General features: G+C 52.9%; 4 protein-coding genes across 4 annotated transcripts; 2 read left to right on the top strand and 2 right to left on the bottom strand.

The window, feature by feature from the left end:
• Positions 1-8,288: 8,288 nt before the first annotated feature.
• J4E90_006107 (uncharacterized protein) lies at positions 8,289-11,525 on the bottom strand (the record flags this gene model as incomplete). The annotated part of the gene is made up of 4 exons (XM_051435656.1): positions 8,289-8,295; positions 8,442-9,697; positions 10,229-10,605; positions 10,658-11,525. 4 exons carry the CDS (start codon positions 11,523-11,525, stop codon positions 8,289-8,291), a joined length of 2,508 nt encoding a protein of 835 aa, XP_051290514.1.
• Positions 11,526-12,594: 1,069 nt separating this feature from the next.
• J4E90_006106 (uncharacterized protein) lies at positions 12,595-13,814 on the top strand (the record flags this gene model as incomplete). The annotated part of the gene is made up of 3 exons (XM_051435655.1): positions 12,595-13,268; positions 13,319-13,656; positions 13,717-13,814. The coding sequence occupies 3 exons, from the start codon at positions 12,595-12,597 to the stop codon at positions 13,812-13,814; spliced, it is 1,110 nt and encodes a 369-aa protein (XP_051290513.1).
• A 736-nt stretch (positions 13,815-14,550) lies between these two features.
• Positions 14,551-16,091, bottom strand: J4E90_006105 (uncharacterized protein; the record flags this gene model as incomplete). The annotated part of the gene is made up of 2 exons (XM_051435654.1): positions 14,551-15,809; positions 15,863-16,091. The coding sequence occupies 2 exons, from the start codon at positions 16,089-16,091 to the stop codon at positions 14,551-14,553; spliced, it is 1,488 nt and encodes a 495-aa protein (XP_051290512.1).
• Positions 16,092-18,406: 2,315 nt separating this feature from the next.
• J4E90_006104 (uncharacterized protein) lies at positions 18,407-19,552 on the top strand (the record flags this gene model as incomplete). The annotated part of the gene is made up of 1 exon (XM_051435653.1): positions 18,407-19,552. The coding sequence occupies one exon, from the start codon at positions 18,407-18,409 to the stop codon at positions 19,550-19,552; it is 1,146 nt and encodes a 381-aa protein (XP_051290511.1).
• Between the last annotated feature and the right edge of the window lie 361 nt (positions 19,553-19,913).

Raw genomic sequence — 19,913 nt, 5'->3', positions numbered from 1 at the left:
AGCTTACGCCCCGTTCTAGCGGACCGTCCTCCAACCGTATCACCCCCATCGAAGCATCCACCGTGCCCTTCGCCGTGCCCTTCGTGCGCGTCCCTCAAAGTGCCAATGACTGGTGACTCGCACTACAAGACGCTCTCTCCGACTGGCGTTAAGCGCCCATGACAAGTGTGCCCTCTTGTACTTGGGTCCGGTTGCCTTGTAGCCTCAGAGCCGCATCGAAGCTTAATGCGGCTTACGGTCATGTTCCCCACTTTGCTGGCTGTGTGGCATGCCTCCCTCTTAGGCGCAACTGGCACCGCTTCGTTGCTTCTGATCGGTAGGAACGACGCATGCAGGAGGTAAAGCACTCACCTACCGACAGATTAGACAAATGCTCCGCAGCTATAGCAAAGGCGAACCCTGCAGTAAGATCGCCGCCACGCAGAACAACGACACAGATATCTACGGGCTCACACCTCCTTGGTCAATCGCGACAAACTCACATCAAACGCGAGATGAGCTGAATGAGTCCTCAATTTCTGGACGCGCGTCACATCGACGCCTTCACGGAGGACTGAATACTTCATTGCATAAGCGCCTGAGTCCTTCAACGATCAACTGGCTGTTAGAACACCAACGCACGACCGCGCTCATCTCTTGGATATTGGAACCAAGCCGATATTAGCACATGTCTCACTTTCTCCATGCATGCGTTTCCGGTCACCGAGTCCTTCTCGGCGACTAAATTCCGGTGAGTGTAAGCGATGTTGCGAGAAATCGAGATCGGCGTACCGGTGAGTGGTGAGCATGTCAACTTCACGGGCGGACGACTTTGTGAGCAGAATGCGGCTCAACCGAGGTTTGGAAGTCGTTCAGAATAGAGATGGGTGTGGAAGAACGCCGACACATTCACAGCGGTAAAAGCAGGAATCGAAGTTGACTTCGAGAAGCTATAAAATTGAGATTGCATACCAGACGCCAAAACTACCTGCCTGCTAACGCGCTACAAAAAATCGTGTACAAGTACAATGAGACAACGACTGTGCCAGACAGTCTAGATGGAAGGGTAGTCGCGAGCTGAGGGCAACAAAGCCCACCAGCCAACGAGGCTGGAGTGAAAATCCTCCAACATCATCATGCGTGAGAAATAATACACCAAGTGCTGAGATAGTAGGCTGAGGTGAACCCAAGATGACTGCCGAAAAATTGACGCCTGGGGCTGGAACCTCAGCCGGTCGGCCCCCACTCGCCCTCAACAACCATAGACATAAATATGAGGAAACCAATTCTTCTCTCATCCTGTATCGTACCGTCGTGTTGTCGTTCCATCCGATGTTCAGTTACTTCCGTTAAATCGTTGTTGTCCATGTTGATGAGCGTATGGGTCGTACGGCCTATACTCCTCATACACTTCATCCCGATCGAACACCGCACCGTCACGTCTGATGTAGCCGACGGCGTCGTAGGACCCGGAGCGTTGGGGCGCAGTTGAAGCGGAAGGACTACCACCAATGGGAGGCTGGTACGGATCCGGCTGCGCACGGCGCTCCGCCGACGAAGATGCGTGAGGCGGCGGCGATGAGTGGAAGTCGCTCTCTGAGAAATGCCGAGGGTAGATGCGCAGGTGAGAGGACGAGTGAATCGTCTCAGACTGACGTGGACCGTCGTAGGCGCGAGGTTGCTGAACTTGAGATCTTTGAGTGGGAGGTGTGGTGTATGAAGCTTGGTTGCTTCCCGCGCCGTTGGGGTACGTGTGATGGGACCATGATGAGCGTTGCACTTGTGCGTATACGGAATCGTTTCGTGGATCGTAGCCGTTGCTTTGTGTAGATAGAGTAGATGCGCCTCCTCCCGAGGTAAACTGCGTCTTGTTAGCGGCGAGCTTTCACGCATACAATGAGACAATCTTACACTCGTGTACGAGTGACCACGAGAACTGCTGCTACGGCCACCACCGCCATTACGGCCTGACCCGTTGGAGTTACCACCAGAGCGACGCTGTGATCCGCTCATCCTGTCTTGAGTGGTCTAGTTGGATGCGTGAAGACGTTGTGTGTAGCGAGTGACTACTGAAAGCGGAGTCAAGGAAGGGAAGGGATAGCCTAGATCGAGAGATTGCGGCTGAAGGATGCGATCAGGCACAGGGGCGTGTGAGACGTGGATGACTTTCGGCTCAGTCACCTGATGCGTGGCGGGTCAGTTCGATGTTAGATAAAGATGGACGATGAAGGGGTCTGATGGTCACTTGGAGTGTGAGCGTGAAAAGCGGAAGTGAATGAGTGAAGGCGGGCATGAACGTGATTTAAGGAGAGGCGGACACGTCCACTGGGAGTCCTTCTGTTAGCTATTCACTCCAATCCTCACGAATCCGGTTGCCTCAGGCACCCCGGCACCCTGTGCCCTGTGCCCCCGAAGCATGCGGGCCGCGTCCAGAAGGGGCGTGTTACACGCAATTTCTGGCATTCGTTCTCGAGGACTTGTTCAATCAAACCACATGCGTCTGACTCACGATAGCCAGCGGGTCTCGTCCCGCGGGAACGCTAGGTGGAGGCATAGGTTCTCGAGGAAGGGAGTCGGCCCTTTTCGCGTCGCGTAGATACCAATATGTGGCAAATCGAATCGAGACAGTTCTTCGCGCACATGAGCAATTCTCGCATGCAAAAGGGCGTAGGCGTACTTGGGGCTGGGCGGTCTATTTGATTGGTCGGGCACCCAGGAACTTACCGCTTTTTGTCACACACATCGACGGTCCACTAGCTCAAAATTGTCTCCAACGCCTAGCAAAGCCTTCTTGAAACACGGCAGTGTAGGTTGAAGGATCATGAGCCGAGCCGAAAGGGGGGCTCCGTGCAGTTCCGAGAGTTTGGTAGCTAGCCTCCTTCTGTGACTACTCGGTCGGCCCACCTGAGGCCCACCTGGTTCGGTGGACCGACGATGAGACTGTTGCTCAGGCTTAGCGGATCCAATCATGGATGCAGGATGCAGGTTGATCATATCTCGTGGCACCAGGGCTGAAGACGAGATGACCTCGGTAGCCAATGAAGAGCCAGAGACCGGGAAGAGCAACTCTACCAATCCTGACCGTCAACGTGGTGAAGAGGGTGTATGCCTTCATCCCGTGGATGATGTAACTCGTGTCTGGATTGGCTTTCGCGTGGGATGGCAGCGCCGTGTGGCTCTCCACTATACGAGCTGAGAAGGATATAACGGGGTATATGTGGTATAAAGCGGCGTTGCTTCTGCCCTGCCATCGAAATGAGTTGCCAGTGCCCAGCCGGCTCCTGTTCTCCACTACTCAGCCCTGCTGCAAGGATGTCATAACTGCATTGCCCGTTGTCACGGTAAGAAGTTGGCTGCAGCAAGTGGCAGCTAGACTCCACACACGCTGCTCTTAGAAAGGCATAGTTGCAACCTGAGTACCCGCGACGTGCCGTTGAGCCGCACTGACCAGTCCGTAGGGTCTCGTTTCCAATACTGCGGGCTGGCTCGCTTGACTAGAGTAAGCTGGAGGCATGCCCTCCGCCTATCTTTGCCGACGTGAGTGCCTGAGATGAAGCTCCTTGCATACAGCATCAGCAGCACAAATGGACAAAGCCTTGATTGGATCCTCACTTCCTGATTGCAATCTTACTTGTCTTGATCCGAGCACTGGTCCCAGTCAAGTCCATATATTCTCATGATGAAGCCCAACACCGTCTTGGCCCAAAACAGCAGAGTCAGCGGGTAGAGCTAATCACGGTCGCAATCCAACTCGCTAAGGGTGAAGTCTGTTCGAGCACACTCTCGTTATGTACAAACTCGTGGGTGGCACTAAATCCCGTACGGGTGATCGTCGGGTGGGCTGAGAGGGTATATGTGTGCGACATAAGTGAGCGTATCGAGCTGAAGTAATTGATAACTGGCGTCAATCAGCACATGAAGTTGAAGAGGGTAAGTCCTAAGCAATCCAACGAAACCAGTAGCAGGTAGATCCGGCAATAGAACTTACTGGCTTTCGAAGTCTTCTCTATTTGTACATCAGCAGTTCCTTCATATTTCCATGCTCTTAGTTGAACCCAATCACCAGTCTTCGCCGAGGTAGTGATATGCGATATCTAGGAGAGTCCGACCGTACGTGTGAAAGGGTGGCTTTCGGATATGCTCCGGTGTGCCTCAGGCATGCCTACATGGCAGATGGGCTTGGATGGCCTACAAGAGGGCGAAAGTGATCAGAAATACTCGTGGACATGCTGGGCTGAAGGCTTCTTCCCAAAGTAAGTCTTGTTATCGACAGTCGTGGTGAGGTGATAGAAACGCGCTTGACGACGCGCATCATCGCGCGACACGGCTAGCTTAACCCCGCCGCCTAGTTAACGCCGCCGGGAGTAATATCACAACACCAGAAACTCCCACATCGGTGCGCATCCCCACCCCAGCATGGCGAACCTTGACACTCTCCCGCCTGAAATCCTCTTCACCATCCTTTCCTACACAGAACCCCACCTCAACCCCACCCTCCCCACCTACCCTCTCAACGCGCTCGCGGCAACAAACAAACACCTCAACGCCATCGTCGAAGAATACGCGCGCAACCTCCTCAAACGCCACGCCGACATCGTCCTACCCAAGAAAACGCGCATATACACATGCCGTCGAAAATGGCTAGGCGACATGTGTTACTTCTGCAAGAAGAAGACACAGCGGAAAGCGTGTTTCTACAAGACCATAGCATGTTGCCTGGGGTGCGATAAGAAGGAGTATGAGAAGATGGTATGTACACCCCAGGGACTGGAAACGCCCCTTCACGTATGTGTGATAGTGCTGATATGCCGGCCAGACAATGACACAAGCCATACAATCCACACAGCTCTCTAAACTTGACCTGTTTACCTCGTCGCCATTGCACCTCGATCTTCCGCCTTTAGTAACAGCACCATACCCGATCATGGGCGCCGCATGCATCATGCTATCCGCCCCCGATGTTCGCGCCCGCGCCGCACACATACGATCCCAGCTCGGCGACGCAGCGCGCGACGAAAGCTATATGCGCAATCGCCGCGCGAAACACGACCGCATTGTCAAACATTTGGGTATCACGTATGAGCCCACTTTGGGGTGGTACATGTGTTCGGATGCGTCGCGCAATGGGGGTGGAGATGGGGAAGAGAAGGAGAAGAAGAAGACGCCGGGAAGCATGCGCTCAGAAGAGAGTAGAATGGCGTATGCGGAGAAGGCGTTGGAGGAGGAGTGGAGGGCGTTGGGGATGGGTGGGTTGGTAGCGCGGGATACGGAGTATATGGCTTGTGTGAGAGGGCGACGGGCAAGAAGAAGGAGGGGAGAGAGTGTGAGTCTAGACTAGCGAGGTAGAAGGGAGAAGTCATGGCAGAAGGTGCAATGCGCGCATTGGTTGCTTGGTATATATCTCCTGCTTTGCACATGTGCGCGCTGTATAGGTTTTACCTGCTGTGTAGCGTCTACATTCTCTTCTTCTAGAGAAGAATGCAACGGAAATAAGGTAAAGAGAGACATAAGAGATAAAGTACATGTAGTGGCGCAGGTCTTTGCCTTAGATGTATACTAGAATATCTACTTTAGAGTTCAATAGCGAGGAATGCTAAGGCCTTAGAAGGTAGCATTGACAAAACTTTTGGAGTGTGTTGTGGGCAATAGCAAGGTAGAATGCATGAGGTAGAAGATGTAAAGGAAAGAAGGTAAGGGACTAAGATGTCAAGATGTCAAACAAGTAAGATGTCAAGATGTCAAGAAGTCAAGAAGGGAACAAGATGTAATGACAAAGTTGGTTGATTGAGGACCCAAGAATGCCAGCTAAGCTAAACCACCACCACCGTTGAAACCCTGAAGTTGAAACCCATACAAGAAGTCCATGTTCCATCGAGACGACCAAGAAGACATCCAACCACCACCAAGTCCTTGCACTATCCAACCACCCCTGGAATATCCAACCACCACCACCAAGTCCATCAAGTTCAACCATCCACCAAACCAGGGCTCACCAGCAGCGATGTCAAGAACAGTGCTCGTCGAACATGCCGACACTTCACTATCCTCACCAGAATTGACCTGAACTTCCGAAGAAGCCGCCATCCGGTTCAGATAAGATGATCAACCATCCTGGGGTCCGAAGACACCCAAGAGAACAACAAGAGGCCCAGTGTAGCGCAAGCGCCATTGACCGTCTGTCCTCCAACCTTGTTGTCTCGAGGCAATCTCGAGATGGCATCAACATCCAATGTGAAAGTGTCCAACAGTGACAGTGACTGAACTCAACACCACTGATCCTCCGCTCTTGCCAGTCCTTCTGATCCAAACCGCTACCAACTCAAGGGCCGACCATGCAGCCTGGCCTGCATCCCTGTGCCACAACTTGACTTTCGCGACGCGCATACGATCGGGAGTGGCGTGAGACTGTCGACAGTCAAAGGAGAATCGAGCCGGTGCCAGAGAGGTTGGTGCCTGTGCCGCGGTGCCGTCGGTGGTGGTGCATGTCGAGGAGTAGAGGCAATGAGCCGATGTAGTAAGACGATGCGAGTTCGATGTGGTAGTAGGGTAGACCGAAGGTGACATGGGTGTCAAGATGGAGGTCGAATCGAAGTGAGGTAGGTAAGTTGGACCGAGGCGGGTAGGTGTGAGGCATGCGAGGCGGTGATGTTGAAGGCGAGGCTGAAAGTTGGAAGTGAAGTGAAGTCATGTTGACTGTCGACAGTCGAGTGAGGAAGGGTTGATGTTATTGTTACTCATGATGATTGTTGATGGATGATGTCATACATCATGAGTAAAGGCCGATGTCTGAAAATGTTAGCCGAGACTGAAGTGAAGGAAGGGGAAAGAAGGGCTTACTTGGAAGGTTGCGGCCATGATACTGAAATTTTTTGGGGATAGTAAACTTGAGTTATTGGAGAAGTGAGCGAGTGGGGAGTAAGAGGGAGAAAGGCGGGGGGATGGGAGGTTTATATAGACAGAGGGTGAGCCGGCAGATCACCGGCAGTCGGCGCTAGCGCGTCTGGTTCCTAGGTGACTGACGTAGTCTGTGAGCATATTGTTGCCTGAAGAACGTTCGAGGCGTGTAATATGGCCTGATCTGGTGAGGTGAAGGCGCAAGTGAAGGCGGCTTTGGAGCGCGAAAACAACAAGAAGCACGGACCAAAAGCGCGCATTACGACGACGACGTTCTGATTGGCTTACAAAGTGAGAACAGCGGCGAAACGGCAAAGGAAACTTCTGTAGATCGGCAGTGACGGGGAGTAGAATTGAGAGTGCGTAGCGTTTGCGAGCCTTGTGACACTATTAGTGACGTCGAAGGCGAACAATGGAATTGGCAAGACTAGACACATTCACGACAATGGACCTTTTGCCTTGATGTGGAAAAGAAGAGACACGAAGTTAAGCATTGAGTGTATGGGGAATGGAAAAGACAGTGACGCCCGATGGCAGGAGGTAGACACAACAAACCACACAGAAGACGCAACTGAGACGATGAATAAGGCGATTGCTAGTTTGAGATTCCTCACTATTGAGTCTTGAGGGGAGTTGAAGACTTTGGACAATTATGGGGTGTATAGGCTGACAAGGTTTCTGGATTGTAACGGGCTGGAGCCTTGCAAGGGTGGAGGAAGTTTAATAAGAGGTTGTTGGTGTAATTCAGGGATAAGTGAACGGGTTGGAGGAAGTCACCACGTTATAATGACAGACATGATTTCCTACGCCATGTATTAACGAGATACTTAGACTGAGTAATTAGGGTATCATATGTTGAACTGGGATAGTAGTACATTACAAAACAACCAATTCTGATCGCTTACGCTGTGTTACTCAGCGAGCCAAAACCAATGAGCCCAGAAGAGCGCCGCTGATAGTCGACCGAAACAACAAAATGAAACGCGCATATACAAAAGTAACAACATAGAGGTACCAATGTACAGTAAACAACACCATCCATCGCTACCGCTCAGCACCCGTGAGGCCTCCAGAAACGCCGGCAGATAATGCATATGAAGGTAAAGAGATAGTCTTGGTGTGATCACTCCACATATGGGCCGCCTGCATCATCATGATGATGATAACTATGCGCCAGTCCACCGCTGCGCATTTGGGTAGGGTACTCGGTTGAAAGCACACTCGATCGGACAGAGTTATCATCGAACACGTGCTGCCCACGCAAGCTTGTCGCGCTGTCGGTACGAGGCAGTCGCGAACAGAGTTGTGGCTCTCTTCCGAAAGGATCTTTGTTATCGACTATTGACGCGCTGAGACATCTTAAACCTAGCTGTCTTTGGTGCCGCCTAAGCTGCTTCATATCTGCAAAGAGCTCTTTACAGTCTGGACATTCGTGGATTGTGTGATTGCGATGTACGGCTCTGGCGTGGGCTTTGAGAGCAACGGGGCGAGCTTCGAGAGCGCAGTAAGGACATGTTCGTTTCGAGTCAAGACTGCAGTTACTACTTCTGTCTAGGTCGCTATCATACTCATGCAACAGCGATTCGTCGTCCATGTCCTGGTAATGCTCCGAATCGATAGTGATTTCGTTCTCGAGAAATCCTGCACCCGCCATATTGGGGTATGGCAGTAACAGTGTGCCAAACACGATATTGGGGTCGTGACCGTTCCTTATCCGAGTATGACGGTGTTGCGGTGGGTATCCAAGCGTGTAGGTCCAAAGGCGTGTCCAAACAGGACGTTTAGCGACGGTGTGACCATGCACAGTTTCGATACTGATGCTCCTCAGTTCTTCTACCAACTGCTTCGCTGTCGGACGCTCGTGAGGATTTGGGTCCAGAACACCTCCGTAGACAAGAAGATCAACGGCAGCCCGTAGCTTGGCATTGTCTTTCGCATACTGCGATAGCCTCGCTAGATACTCTTTGATCGGAGGGTTGAGAGAGAACAGGAGTTGATGTGTCGACACTTCTAGGTGCCAGAACGACGTTCCACGCCCTGGAACGTCAGAGCGAAGCTTCTGGTGCAGTCGCCTTACTTCCTTTGCGCCTTCTACAGTCCAGATAAGGAACTCCAGAAACACGCAGCCTAGACTCCAGATGTCAGAGGTCCGGCGATCGGGACAGACGCTTGTAGGTAACTCGCACTCCGGAGCAGCATAAGTGCCATATGAGTAATCAATACGATGGAGTATGGTTCCTTCACAAAGAGCCTTGCGGATGCTTGGTCGTCTTTCACCTAGAGAGCGCAGTTCGGAACGGCCGAAATCGGCAATTTTGAGGGTGCCCAACGGAGGTATCCCGTCTTTAGTGTCGTTGTACCACAAGATGTTGCTGGGATTTATGTCGCCATGTCTCCCGTAGATTTTGGTATGCTCATCCCCGGTGTGGAGGTATTGTAGTGCTTTAGCCAAGCCCTGTATCTGCTTCACTACCCATGTCGCTGTAAGCTCAAGGCTGGAGGCACGGATGTCACGCTCCATGAGTTGATCCATGTTGCCGTTCGCCAGCGGGAAGACGAGTGCGTAGCTGTCCAAGGTGCAATATGAGGTCAACAACTCGACAATATGCGGATCGTTGTATGTCTGCAGTTGCTGGAGAATTCGCTCTTCATTTAGCCATTGAACAACAGTGGTGGTACTCTTCGAGACCTTCTTGACCGCGATCTCGATCTTTTCCTTTGCATCCACACACCAAGAGGTCGCGCGGTATACAGATGCGAGCGTGCCTTTTGTAAGCGGCTCGAGGAACTCAAGCCGCTCGTTGAAGGGCACGATGTTGGTTCGCTGGAGATCGATTTGTGAGCATGCCACCGTCAAGGTTAGGTGAATGTCGAGGACAACTGCTAGATTCTGCAGGCCGTTGGGATACCCCGTAAAAGGAAACCGACGTCGGAGCTCAGAACGCCGAGTAAATCGGCTAGAAGAGGTGAAGTTCAATGCAGACAACAGTTGAGTGATGATTGCTTTGATGATCGAAGAGTTGGAAGTCATGCCGTCGGGACCGGAATTGAGAAGCGGAGTGATGACGCAGATATCATAGCGAGAATGTTGGCACGTTCGACACGATCGTAAGGTCGTATTGTAGGGCGCGCTGAGTTCCTCCAGAATCTGTGGAAGTACTGCTGACGCAAAGTCGTAGAAGGGCTTGGGGTGGGGTGTAAAGCGATATTCATCTACGCTGAGGTTCTCGGCTCGAAACCGCTCCCGAAAGGCATGTGTCACCGTCAACCACTTCCTGATAGACTGGTTTTCGTATTTGTCGGACTTTCAGTTCGTAAGATACAGTTATACAAATGTCGTCTGATGTGGACTTACAAAGAGTTGTGCCAGCTTGTCATCCCAAATGTCAAGCAGGTTAGTTCGTGCCGTGGAAGTCCTGATCCAATGGGCTAGTCGCTCCCATTGGCGAGAGTTGCAAAAATCTTGCACAAGATCGGTCAACGCGATGATAGCTTCTTCAGCTTGGCAGAACTGCTTAGTGGTAACGTAGTGAAGTGCTACTCGGGATAACAAATGTAGGGGTTCTGGCAAACGGACGTTGGCGGTCCCGAAGAATGCCTTCATCTGACGGATTGTTGTGTACAGAGGCACAATGTAGGCATAGCCTTGCGAGTTTGTGGCCACGACATGACCATATGCCAGGGAATTTTGCGCATCAACGACAAGAGACCCTGAGTCGCCGGCTACGATATCTATGTCATGGCGTCAGATGATGAGAAAAGCCGCCATGAAGGGAGTACTTACCATCGGATTCGTCGATCGCCACAATATGTACGTTGCAGTGCCCGCGTCCGCTTAGACCGGAAATGTTGGCGAACCCTGGGAGGAGCCTGCCCTGCTTTGTCGAGGAAGAGGTGAGTATATGAACGGACCTCTCTACTATGGGCTCGGTATCGTCTTTGGATGGCTCACTCGCAAACTCGACTATGTGTCGGAGCTTAGGAGCTTCCTGCTTCGGGGAATCCTGCCCAGAGACTTGCTGCTCCGCAGAGTACAAGTTCGGTAGCTGTTGTTCAGGCTTCTGAATGAGTGCAACCGCCCAATCGCCATCCGCGTTGTCGTCCTGTAGGTCATCTGGGCCCGGAAACAAAACTGTGACACCTTCATCCCTTGGATGATGAGTGCCTTCTCGTGGCGAAGGAGAAAGACTATCGGGTGGTGCTATATTACTGTCAAGCATATCCTTATCGGATATGATGTCATTGGCTGAGGCGTGATCACCGTCGCTTTCGTCGTAGTCGCTGTCGTTGTCTTCAGCTTCCTCCCAAGCGATGTCCTCGTCTTTGTCTTCGTCCATCTGTAGCAACTCAGCGAGCAACTGCTCCTGAGACTTGGCAGCGTCTTTTCGGGTGAGTTGATGTGCAGGACCAAGAGCATAAAGATCGCCCTTGACCTCGAGGAGACAGGCTACCGTTGCGTCACCTGAAGGTGGTGTCTTGATATCCTGGATCGACGACATGCGAGTCCCACATAAAGAAAGAGACTGCTCAGGCCCATTCAAAGTGACAATGCTCTTGCACCATCTGAGTTCGAAGGCAATATCGTCTCTACCACAATAGTAGACCGCAAATGCCAGACCAGGGGTGACACCAGCAGCGTACTGGTTCTTCATATTGCGACTTTGCAACACTTTCTTTACTCGACTGAGTATCCGGTTTGGGCACTCCACTACGATTGCAGGCTCCGGCGGTGCACCTATGGTACTACACATGGCGAATCTGGACTTTACTAGTGAAGCGTAATCGGAAAGTCTCATCGTCTTCAAAGTCATCGTTTTCCAAGTGTGCTTCGTCTTGTACATGGCATCTCCGAAGTTGCTCATGACATGTTGAGCAGCAGCGTAGTGTGGAGGGCTGCGCGGAAAATGCTCGTACTCATGTATAGTCGGCTGAAGTTGACATCCCAGAAGTGGTTTGGGATCTCTGAGTGAGTCGGCTGGGTGTGTATTGACGGGTTGATTGAGAGTCGGAGTAGTGGGCGGGTTCGTCGATGAATGCGGAGCCGCAGGTGTGGGATCAGCTCGAGAGCCAGCTGTGTACGGAGCTCGACTCGTATTCGGTATATGAGAAGCGCGCGCGTTCGACATCATTGTCGTGTCCGATGGAGAGCGCCTTCATTCGTCAGCGAAGCCTTCTTTAGCTTGTAGGAGGATTTACCGAGACTGTCCATGCTGTCCAGAAGCCGACTTAGATGTCGTGGGAGGTGAGCCTGGTGGTGGTGGGGTCAATGTAGCCATTTTCACATCCGTGAGAGCCTCAGCGTGAGGGGAAAGTCAATGTTGTTCTCCTGGATCTTGTGTGATTTAGAAAAGGTCGCCCGTGGTTCACGGAGGAAGGGGTGAAGTAAAAGGGTTGGGGGACGAGGGAGCTGCGGTTTGAGAGAATACCGGGAATGCGATACCAGCGAGTACAAGCAGGAAAGTGGCGCACATGAGATGGCGCAGCGTGTCATCGCAACCAAGTGTGGCGGCAGGCTCGACTCCTATGACGTTGGGAGGACTTCGCAGGGATCACGCATCAGCTGAAGAGGCCGCATATGGTGGCGTCCACACAGCCACCAGCAAAGAAGCGGAGAGCCCAAATGCGCCATGAGTTGGCGAGAAAGGGGACCTCAGGCTATAAACGTCGGCAGTATAAGGCGGATGGCTCTGACGCAGTTTGGTGGCAGTATACCAAGCTATCATGGAACCGCCAACACAAGCCGAAAAGAGAGACATTGCGGAAAGCTTCCTCAGTGACGAGGCTGCGAAGGAACCGGAAAAGCATGAGGTGTACTTTAAACACTACGAAACGTTGACCAGAGGATCGCCCGGCGATTACGCAGTAAGGATTGGGACACCGATGTATTCCAGTCACGCGGAGGTGATATCGTTCTTCAACAAGCTTATCGGCAACGTAATGCAGACCAAGGCAGATTTCGACAGCCTTTTCGCAAACAATCTGGCCCTCGAAGCGCGGGACTACGCAATACAAGCCTTGGTGAAAGCGTCACTGATGATCGACTGCGCCTCGAAGCAAAGCAGTCGCAAGGTGGGCGATTACGTGCCTCGGACATGGGGGGAGAAGCAGTCCTTCGCCAACTTTGTTGAGCGCTGCTTCCCTTCTTCGACCCAAAGCCGAAAGACCCGCCAAGAATCCCAGGATGCACTGGCACAGCGAGGCAGGCTGAAAGCTTGGAAGTTGAAAGAGCGATACAAAGTAAGGCTGCGACCGACCAACAACCTAGCCGAACATCTCGTATTCGATCCAGAGCGTCGCATCCTTCATGTCTTCCGTCAGGTTGGTTTCCTGAAAGCGCATCTCTACCGCTCGCGTGATGAGGATATTGATATCGGATTTCGGAAAAGTCTGGAGAAGTAGCTCACCCCGATGCATACCTTGTCGTTCCAGAGCTCACATTCCGCAGGGGAACATTGCCACCACAGTTGCTGTTGGAGGTCCTGGACTCCATACAGTTCCTTCTGTTCCCGAACGATGGACGGTCGTTCAAGTCGCTCGAGAAATTCACCGAAAAGTACGGTTTTGATCCCAAAGCGACGTACTTCGAGAGGCATATTCGTACGTTGCCAGATGAGTTCGAGTACAAGTATCTGGGAGATCGCTTAGCGACGTTGTTGAGAATAGTAAACCATCCGCCGCCAGCGAACAGCATCGTCGCATGGTTCGAGAGGCACACGTCGGAACGGAATGCTCTGACTGTGGCTATCCTAGGCCTGTTCCTGACAGCTCTACTCGGGTTCCTGAGTGTGTATATCCATGACCTTGTCCATCAAATGACCATGGTTTATAGCTGACATTTGCTAGGCCTGCTCGTCGGTACTGTAGCTGTAGTCTACAGCATACTGCAGTACAACGTCGCTGTAAAGGCTTTGCAATCTTCGCCGATGTCATCGTCGACGTAATCGTTCTGCGTATATACTGTGTAGTTCCATCGTCGCGTGTCGTGTCATAGAAGCTGGAGTGTTCGCGGTCGGTCGTAGGTTTGGATGAGCAGGAGCGGGTCTGATGACGTGAGGGGAAGCAACGCGTGCGCTATGACGTGACGGCTTTGTTGACTTCGCAAACGCTGATACTGTAACGTTGTTGTAAGAGTGCTAGGATTTCGAGGTGGCAGGTGGTTGTCAGGTGTGATGCAGGTCCTGGGGTCGTTCAGTAAGGGGAGGCGGGAGGGCTAGTACGCTGCCCGCGCCGCACGGCAGGCACGACCTCGGTAGCACGCGTCTTTAAGAACCATCATTGTACAGATAAACTGTCGTTTGTCTCATAGCTTTGCTGCGAGGAGTGATAATGCGACAGTGCGTTTCCATCCTAATTGCAAGCGAACTTCGATTTTGTTCAGGAAGTCTATATGCAAGAAGGAGAAGCAAAATATATAAACACAAGGAGACTGCGGCTATGCTCCCCCGATATGATCGTATGGTCCGTCCATGGTATCTCTGATGCCGCCACTTCATCCCTCCTCTCGTATCCATACCACAAACGCCCTAAGCCTATGTGAAACTCCATATTGTGAATCTTGAGCCCATCCTACGGGGTCACCGTCCATGCGGTCGAAACCGATATCCATGTAAACACCATTCACAACGCCATTTGTTATGTATACTCAAACGCCATGCCGTCTGTCGTAGGCCGTTAAGCTCATGCCTGCTCATTGATGTGACCATTCGTGGTAGTCATAACAGGAACATGGACCTTGACCGTAGAAATATGATCCACCGCATCCGTCAATTCCACCTCCGTTGTCTGCCCCTCTGGTATCATCTTGTGTTCCAGCGTCCACCCCGCCCGTCTCGCCAACTCGGCAACCACGACGTCGCAGTCGCCAAGCAAGTTGATGTCGAAATTGATGTGGTGGATGGGGTCGCGCGAGATGTAGATCTGCGGTATGTCGCGGGGGAGGAAGTTTGGGATTTCGGATACGGGGGCGACTTTCATCGAGGTGCCCATGACGATGACGAGGTCGACTTTGTCTTTGTCCACGTCCTTGAGGCGGTCGAAGAAATCGTTGGGGAGGGCTTCGCCGAAGAAGGTGATGTCGGGCTTCATGATGCCGGGCTGCGGGATGTCGAAGGCGCCGTCGGACTCTGAATCCTCGTCGCTCGAGCGCTTCTTGCGGGCGCCGTTGCCGTTGGAGGTCCGCTTGCGCTTTTTGCTGGGCTGGGCGGCGATTTCGTCTTTGCAGCGCTTGCACTCGGCGGGCTTTTGTGCGCGCACACAGTCGAAGATGTCCTCGCCGGGGACCTTGAACTTGCACTTCCGGCATGTTGCCGTCGCCCAGGAGCCGTGGCACTGGATGAGCCTCTCCTTGCGTATGCCCGCGTGTGCCTCCACATTGTCAATGTTCTGTGTGTAGTTGGTGAGCAGCTTCTCCTTGTCCTGCAGCAGGCGGATGAACTCGTGCGTGGGCGTCCACTTTTCGAGATCGGGTATGATGTCGCCGGCGAGCGCGTAGAAGGTGCGGGGGTTCTCGTCGAAGTTGTGGATGTCAAAGACCTCCTCGGGCTCGTCGTAGCCCATCTCGCGCAGCCGCGAGTAGAAACCTGTGTTCTTGGAGCGGAAATCGGGTATGCCAAGACTCGTCGATATGCCGGCGCCCGTGATGACCATGATGTTCTTGCGTTCGCGCAGCAGTTTCGCAGCGTCGTCGATGGTTTTGTACTGGGCGAGTCGCGGCCGCTTGTTCAGTTCGCGGTTGATGGCCAGCCCCAGCAGCTGGTAAAAGCTCTCGTCAGGCGCCTCTTCGAGAAACTTGGGAATCTTGACGCCAAAGGCAGTGCACAGCTTGCGCGCCGTCATCTTCTCGCTCGTGATGTTCTCCATGACGAATGCGCTCGCGCCAATCTCATGGAGCCGCTGGCGCAAGCGGCGGGCCTCGTCGGCGGTGCACGTGTCTACGCCTGTGGGGTGTCAATGGTGGTGGAAGTGGAAGGCGCATAGTGGCCAGACTCACCATCGTCCGAGTACTCAAAGGCTTCCACTTCGTCTAGAATCTCCTCGTACAGGGAGGCCTGGTCCCACGCGCCGCCATCTTCCTCATCCTGATCGGGCGCAGGCGCGGGCGCGTCCTCGTTCCGGGGCTTGGTTGCGCCTCCCGCTCCTGAGTCGGCCTTGATAGCGCCAGAAGGGGGCGGAGCGGGGTGCTGGGCGACGGCGGGTCCCTCGTCGGGATGGGCAGCCATGGTGTTGTCTCCCGCGCTTCTCGCTGTCGGCCAGTGTTACGAGTCTCAGACAGAGCGAAAGGTGGTCCGTCGGGTAAGTTGATGATACATGACGCTAGGCGATAAGGGGCCGGGCGGAGATGGCCGCATCGGTTTGCTAGTCTGCTATCCACCCGGACTACTTGGGTGCACATGCACTACGACTTGTCGTCTTCTTCTTCGCCAATCTCAGCATATATCAGTATGCAGTATCGAAAATATGTGCATGGGCTGCACACTGCTACACAGCTGCCCGGGATTCTCGACCAATAGACGAATCACAGCAGCAGCAATGCAGCTTTCTGCACACTTCTCCCCTCGTTGGTGGGAAGCTCCGCTGTCCTGCATGCTTCTACTCGTCACTTTTTGACCTTTGTCCTGTATAAGGTTCACGGCATGTTCTATAACCAAGGTGAAGAGTCTGCTCGTTTCCATTCTGTCGCTCTTTTTCTCTCCTCTTCATGGCCTCAATGACTGCCGTCGCCTCAGGGCTGGTCCCTTCTTCGCTTCCTACTGTTGGACGGTTGCTGGTTGACAGTCACGAGAATCCTGTACCACCACATCCAATTCCAGCCTCGCCTAAAATTCGTCACCGCGGGGCAGTCGCATTGCCCAATCCACTGCAATACAGCAACGTCACACCTTCATCTTCCCACGTCAAGTTGAGCAAGTTGGAAACGCTGCCTGTCGAGATCGTGGACCAGATACTGTCCTACCTCATCCACCCATGCTGTCGGCTGCCGGGTCTCACTGAGACTCAGAGTAGATACGACGTATCGGAGAAGCAGAAGCGGAGCATCAAGGACGAAGAAGACTTGACCCAAGGTGCAGACAGTCATCGCTGGGCTGCAGATATCTTCTCTCTTCATGTACTTCCACATCCTTTCAATGCCCTGTCGCGCACATCCAGAAGATGCAATGAATTCGTTGAGGGGTACTGCTCGCATCTCGTTCGACAATGCAACATATTCAATCTGCCATTCGCTCAGCTGGACAGGTACGGTGCCGTTCATCCAGATATGAGTCATATCGTATATCGACGACTATGGCTGCAACATGCCCCTCGGAGGTGTATCTATTGTTTTGCGGCATTAGACACCTATCCGTTTCCACTTGTCAAACGTATCATTACGGCTTGTGAAGGGTGCTTCTACCGTCAGACCTTGGTGCGTTTATCCCATTGGCTCTCTCCATTTCTGATCGCACAAGCTAACAAAGACCCATAGACAGTCGATGAAGTGCAGATGCAATACCACATCTCCGCCGCCACTGTTCTCGCCTCCCACCACATCAGAGGCAATCCCGGCTCAGTATGGGTCTTGCGCGTTGACGTGGAAGCGCTGGCCCTACAACTCTACCGTACTCGAGAATTCCACAATGCCCGTAAGGAGCAATTCGGCAAACCGTGCTCTATCTGCGCTATCACCGGATTCAGACTGGGGCATCATATCGGCAAGCCGCGACCGGTTCAGAAAGCTGCTGTCCGCTTGATTGCGAAGACGCGGTCTACGAGACGTTCAACACGATCTTCATGAATAGACGATAATATCTCTGACGCATACCTCTATCAATACCCTTCTCCTACCGCAACAATAGTAAACGCGTTTACTGAAAACATACTTCTCCTTACGCACACATGTCGCATTTCCTTCCGCCTTCCAGACCCCGAGAATACGGTGGGGTCAGTACATCTGTCATCCCCCAGCACGCACATTGTAGATCTCTCATCTGCGGATTTCTTATGGGCTCTACACAATACATCAATGGTTCATGTACATTGGGTTCTTTTGTAACAGACTACTGTGTCAAGATTGCATATATCTTCGGAATGACTCTTCTCTACGTTTCGTGTCAGCATCCTACTAATGCACGCCTCACTTGCCGCTTCGAATACATTGGCAACTATTTTTGTTCCCTAACATGACTTGCTCGACCTTATCGTGGTGCAAATGTATTTCAATGCCTACATCATATGCGCTCTCGTGCGTAGGTGCCTGTTCATGCTCATGCGCAAAACTTGCCCGTACACATCAGTCACGGATGTAGTCTAATTAGATCAGAGACGCATAGTAACGCAAATATACTCAAGATTAAAAAATGATGTCCGCGAGACTACAAATGGCCGCTCACATGTCAACGCGCCAGCCCATGCGTCATAGGCCCGCGCAACGCGTCTTGCCGAAACCCCACGCGACAAAAGTTCGGCCCGCACCTTTCGCGCAGCTCCACCACCACCACACCACCATTACTCCTTCACACCCACTCTTGCGCGCGCGCTTCCCTCATAATACCTCACGATGCTCGACATCCACCGCCCCTCCTCCGCCCCCGACACGAAAATCTTCTTCTCCCACAGCCTCCTCCCCAGCTACATCGACCCGCAAAATGTCTCCACGAAAAAGAAACCCTTCTCCGCCTTCTCTGCGCAGAAATACAGCCACACTGTCGACCTCATCCTGCCCGAAGAAATGTACGAGCTCGTCAAGAACGAATTCCACCGCGCCGACAGCCCCGCCCTTACCCAATACGCGCGCGTCCACATGTCACTCTCCGAAATCCTCGAAGCCGACTTCCTGAACACGTATATCAAACAAGGCAACATTATGATGCTGAGCGAAGGACGAGCCTTGTTGGACGATCGATTCGAGCTGTATAACGGTGTGTTGCGCATGGAGCTTACGCGCCCGTCGTACGAGCGCTGCGGGTTGCAGGGTGTACCCGTGGAAGACGGGGGAAGGAAACACCAAAAACAGCGGTGGGTTGTTGAATACGATTTACGTGAGAGCAGTATGAAACATGGGAAAAAAGGGTTTGGGAGGTTGGAGTGGGCGGCGAGGAATGTGCTGGATAAGAGTCTGACGTGGTTGTTTTATAATGCGAGTCCGACGTCGAGGGAGGCGCTGGGGGAGGGCAGGGAGTTGATTGAGAAGCATGCGCCGTGGGTGTGCGATGTTCTGCCTGAGGAGAGGAGGTTGGATGGGGTGCGCGTGCCTAGGGTGAGTGTTGCGGGGCTGAAGGATGTTTATGATGAGGATGAGGCGATGGGGCTGCTGGAGTGGATTCACATGCTTCAGTTGGGCTCTCCAAGGGTCGAGGTGGGCGATGATATAAACCCGCATTTGTCACGCTACGAAGTTCCTGATCTGGGTCGAGGCGTTGGGGAGAGGGGTATGGTTACGGTTCGGTGGAGGGGCTTCATGGGACCGGCTTTTATGCGCGATCTTTTTCTGATGGTGAGAAAGGAGGGGTTTAAGAAGAGAGAGAAGAAGGTTAATGGGACGCAAGATATGGATGTGGATGTGGATATGGAAGGAGGGGATGGGATGCACGGCGAAGAGGCAGATTGGTTCGCAATGAGCGCGCAGGCTTTTGGGGGCAAGCATGCGTGGACGGTGATGCAGTTTGAAGGGCGGGAGACGCTGGTCTGGGAGATGGAGGGTTGAGTTGGGCTGGAGCACGCGATGAACGCAACGCCTTCGCCTTCCATTCATCATCGTCCTCGACATCATACGACACGATCAAAGCCTTCGGACCACCAAAGCCATCATATCTCTCACACAACCATCCCATCCCGAGCAAGGACAAAACCACCTATCCCGCATCGCCGCCCACAGACTCTTCGATCGGGCGAGCAGAGCCTCAACCCTCGTACAAACGCTTGGCCTGCATCAATTCGGGATATCCATTCTCGCCCAGCCATTCCTAGTGTACATGTACCACCTCCCTCGCAACCATCACGCATTCCCTGCATGATGGCGCTTCCGAGACTTGTTGGGACCCTGCAGCATGCGTGTTTTTTTGGCT

Source organism: Alternaria incomplexa (genome assembly GCF_024043165.1).
Source record: "Alternaria incomplexa strain BMP 0042 chromosome Unknown scaffold_8, whole genome shotgun sequence".
In the NCBI taxonomy this organism is placed as follows: Eukaryota; Fungi; Ascomycota; class Dothideomycetes; order Pleosporales; family Pleosporaceae; genus Alternaria; species Alternaria incomplexa.
Note: the sequence above shows the minus strand (reverse complement) of the source record. Positions and strands in the feature narration are given on the sequence as shown.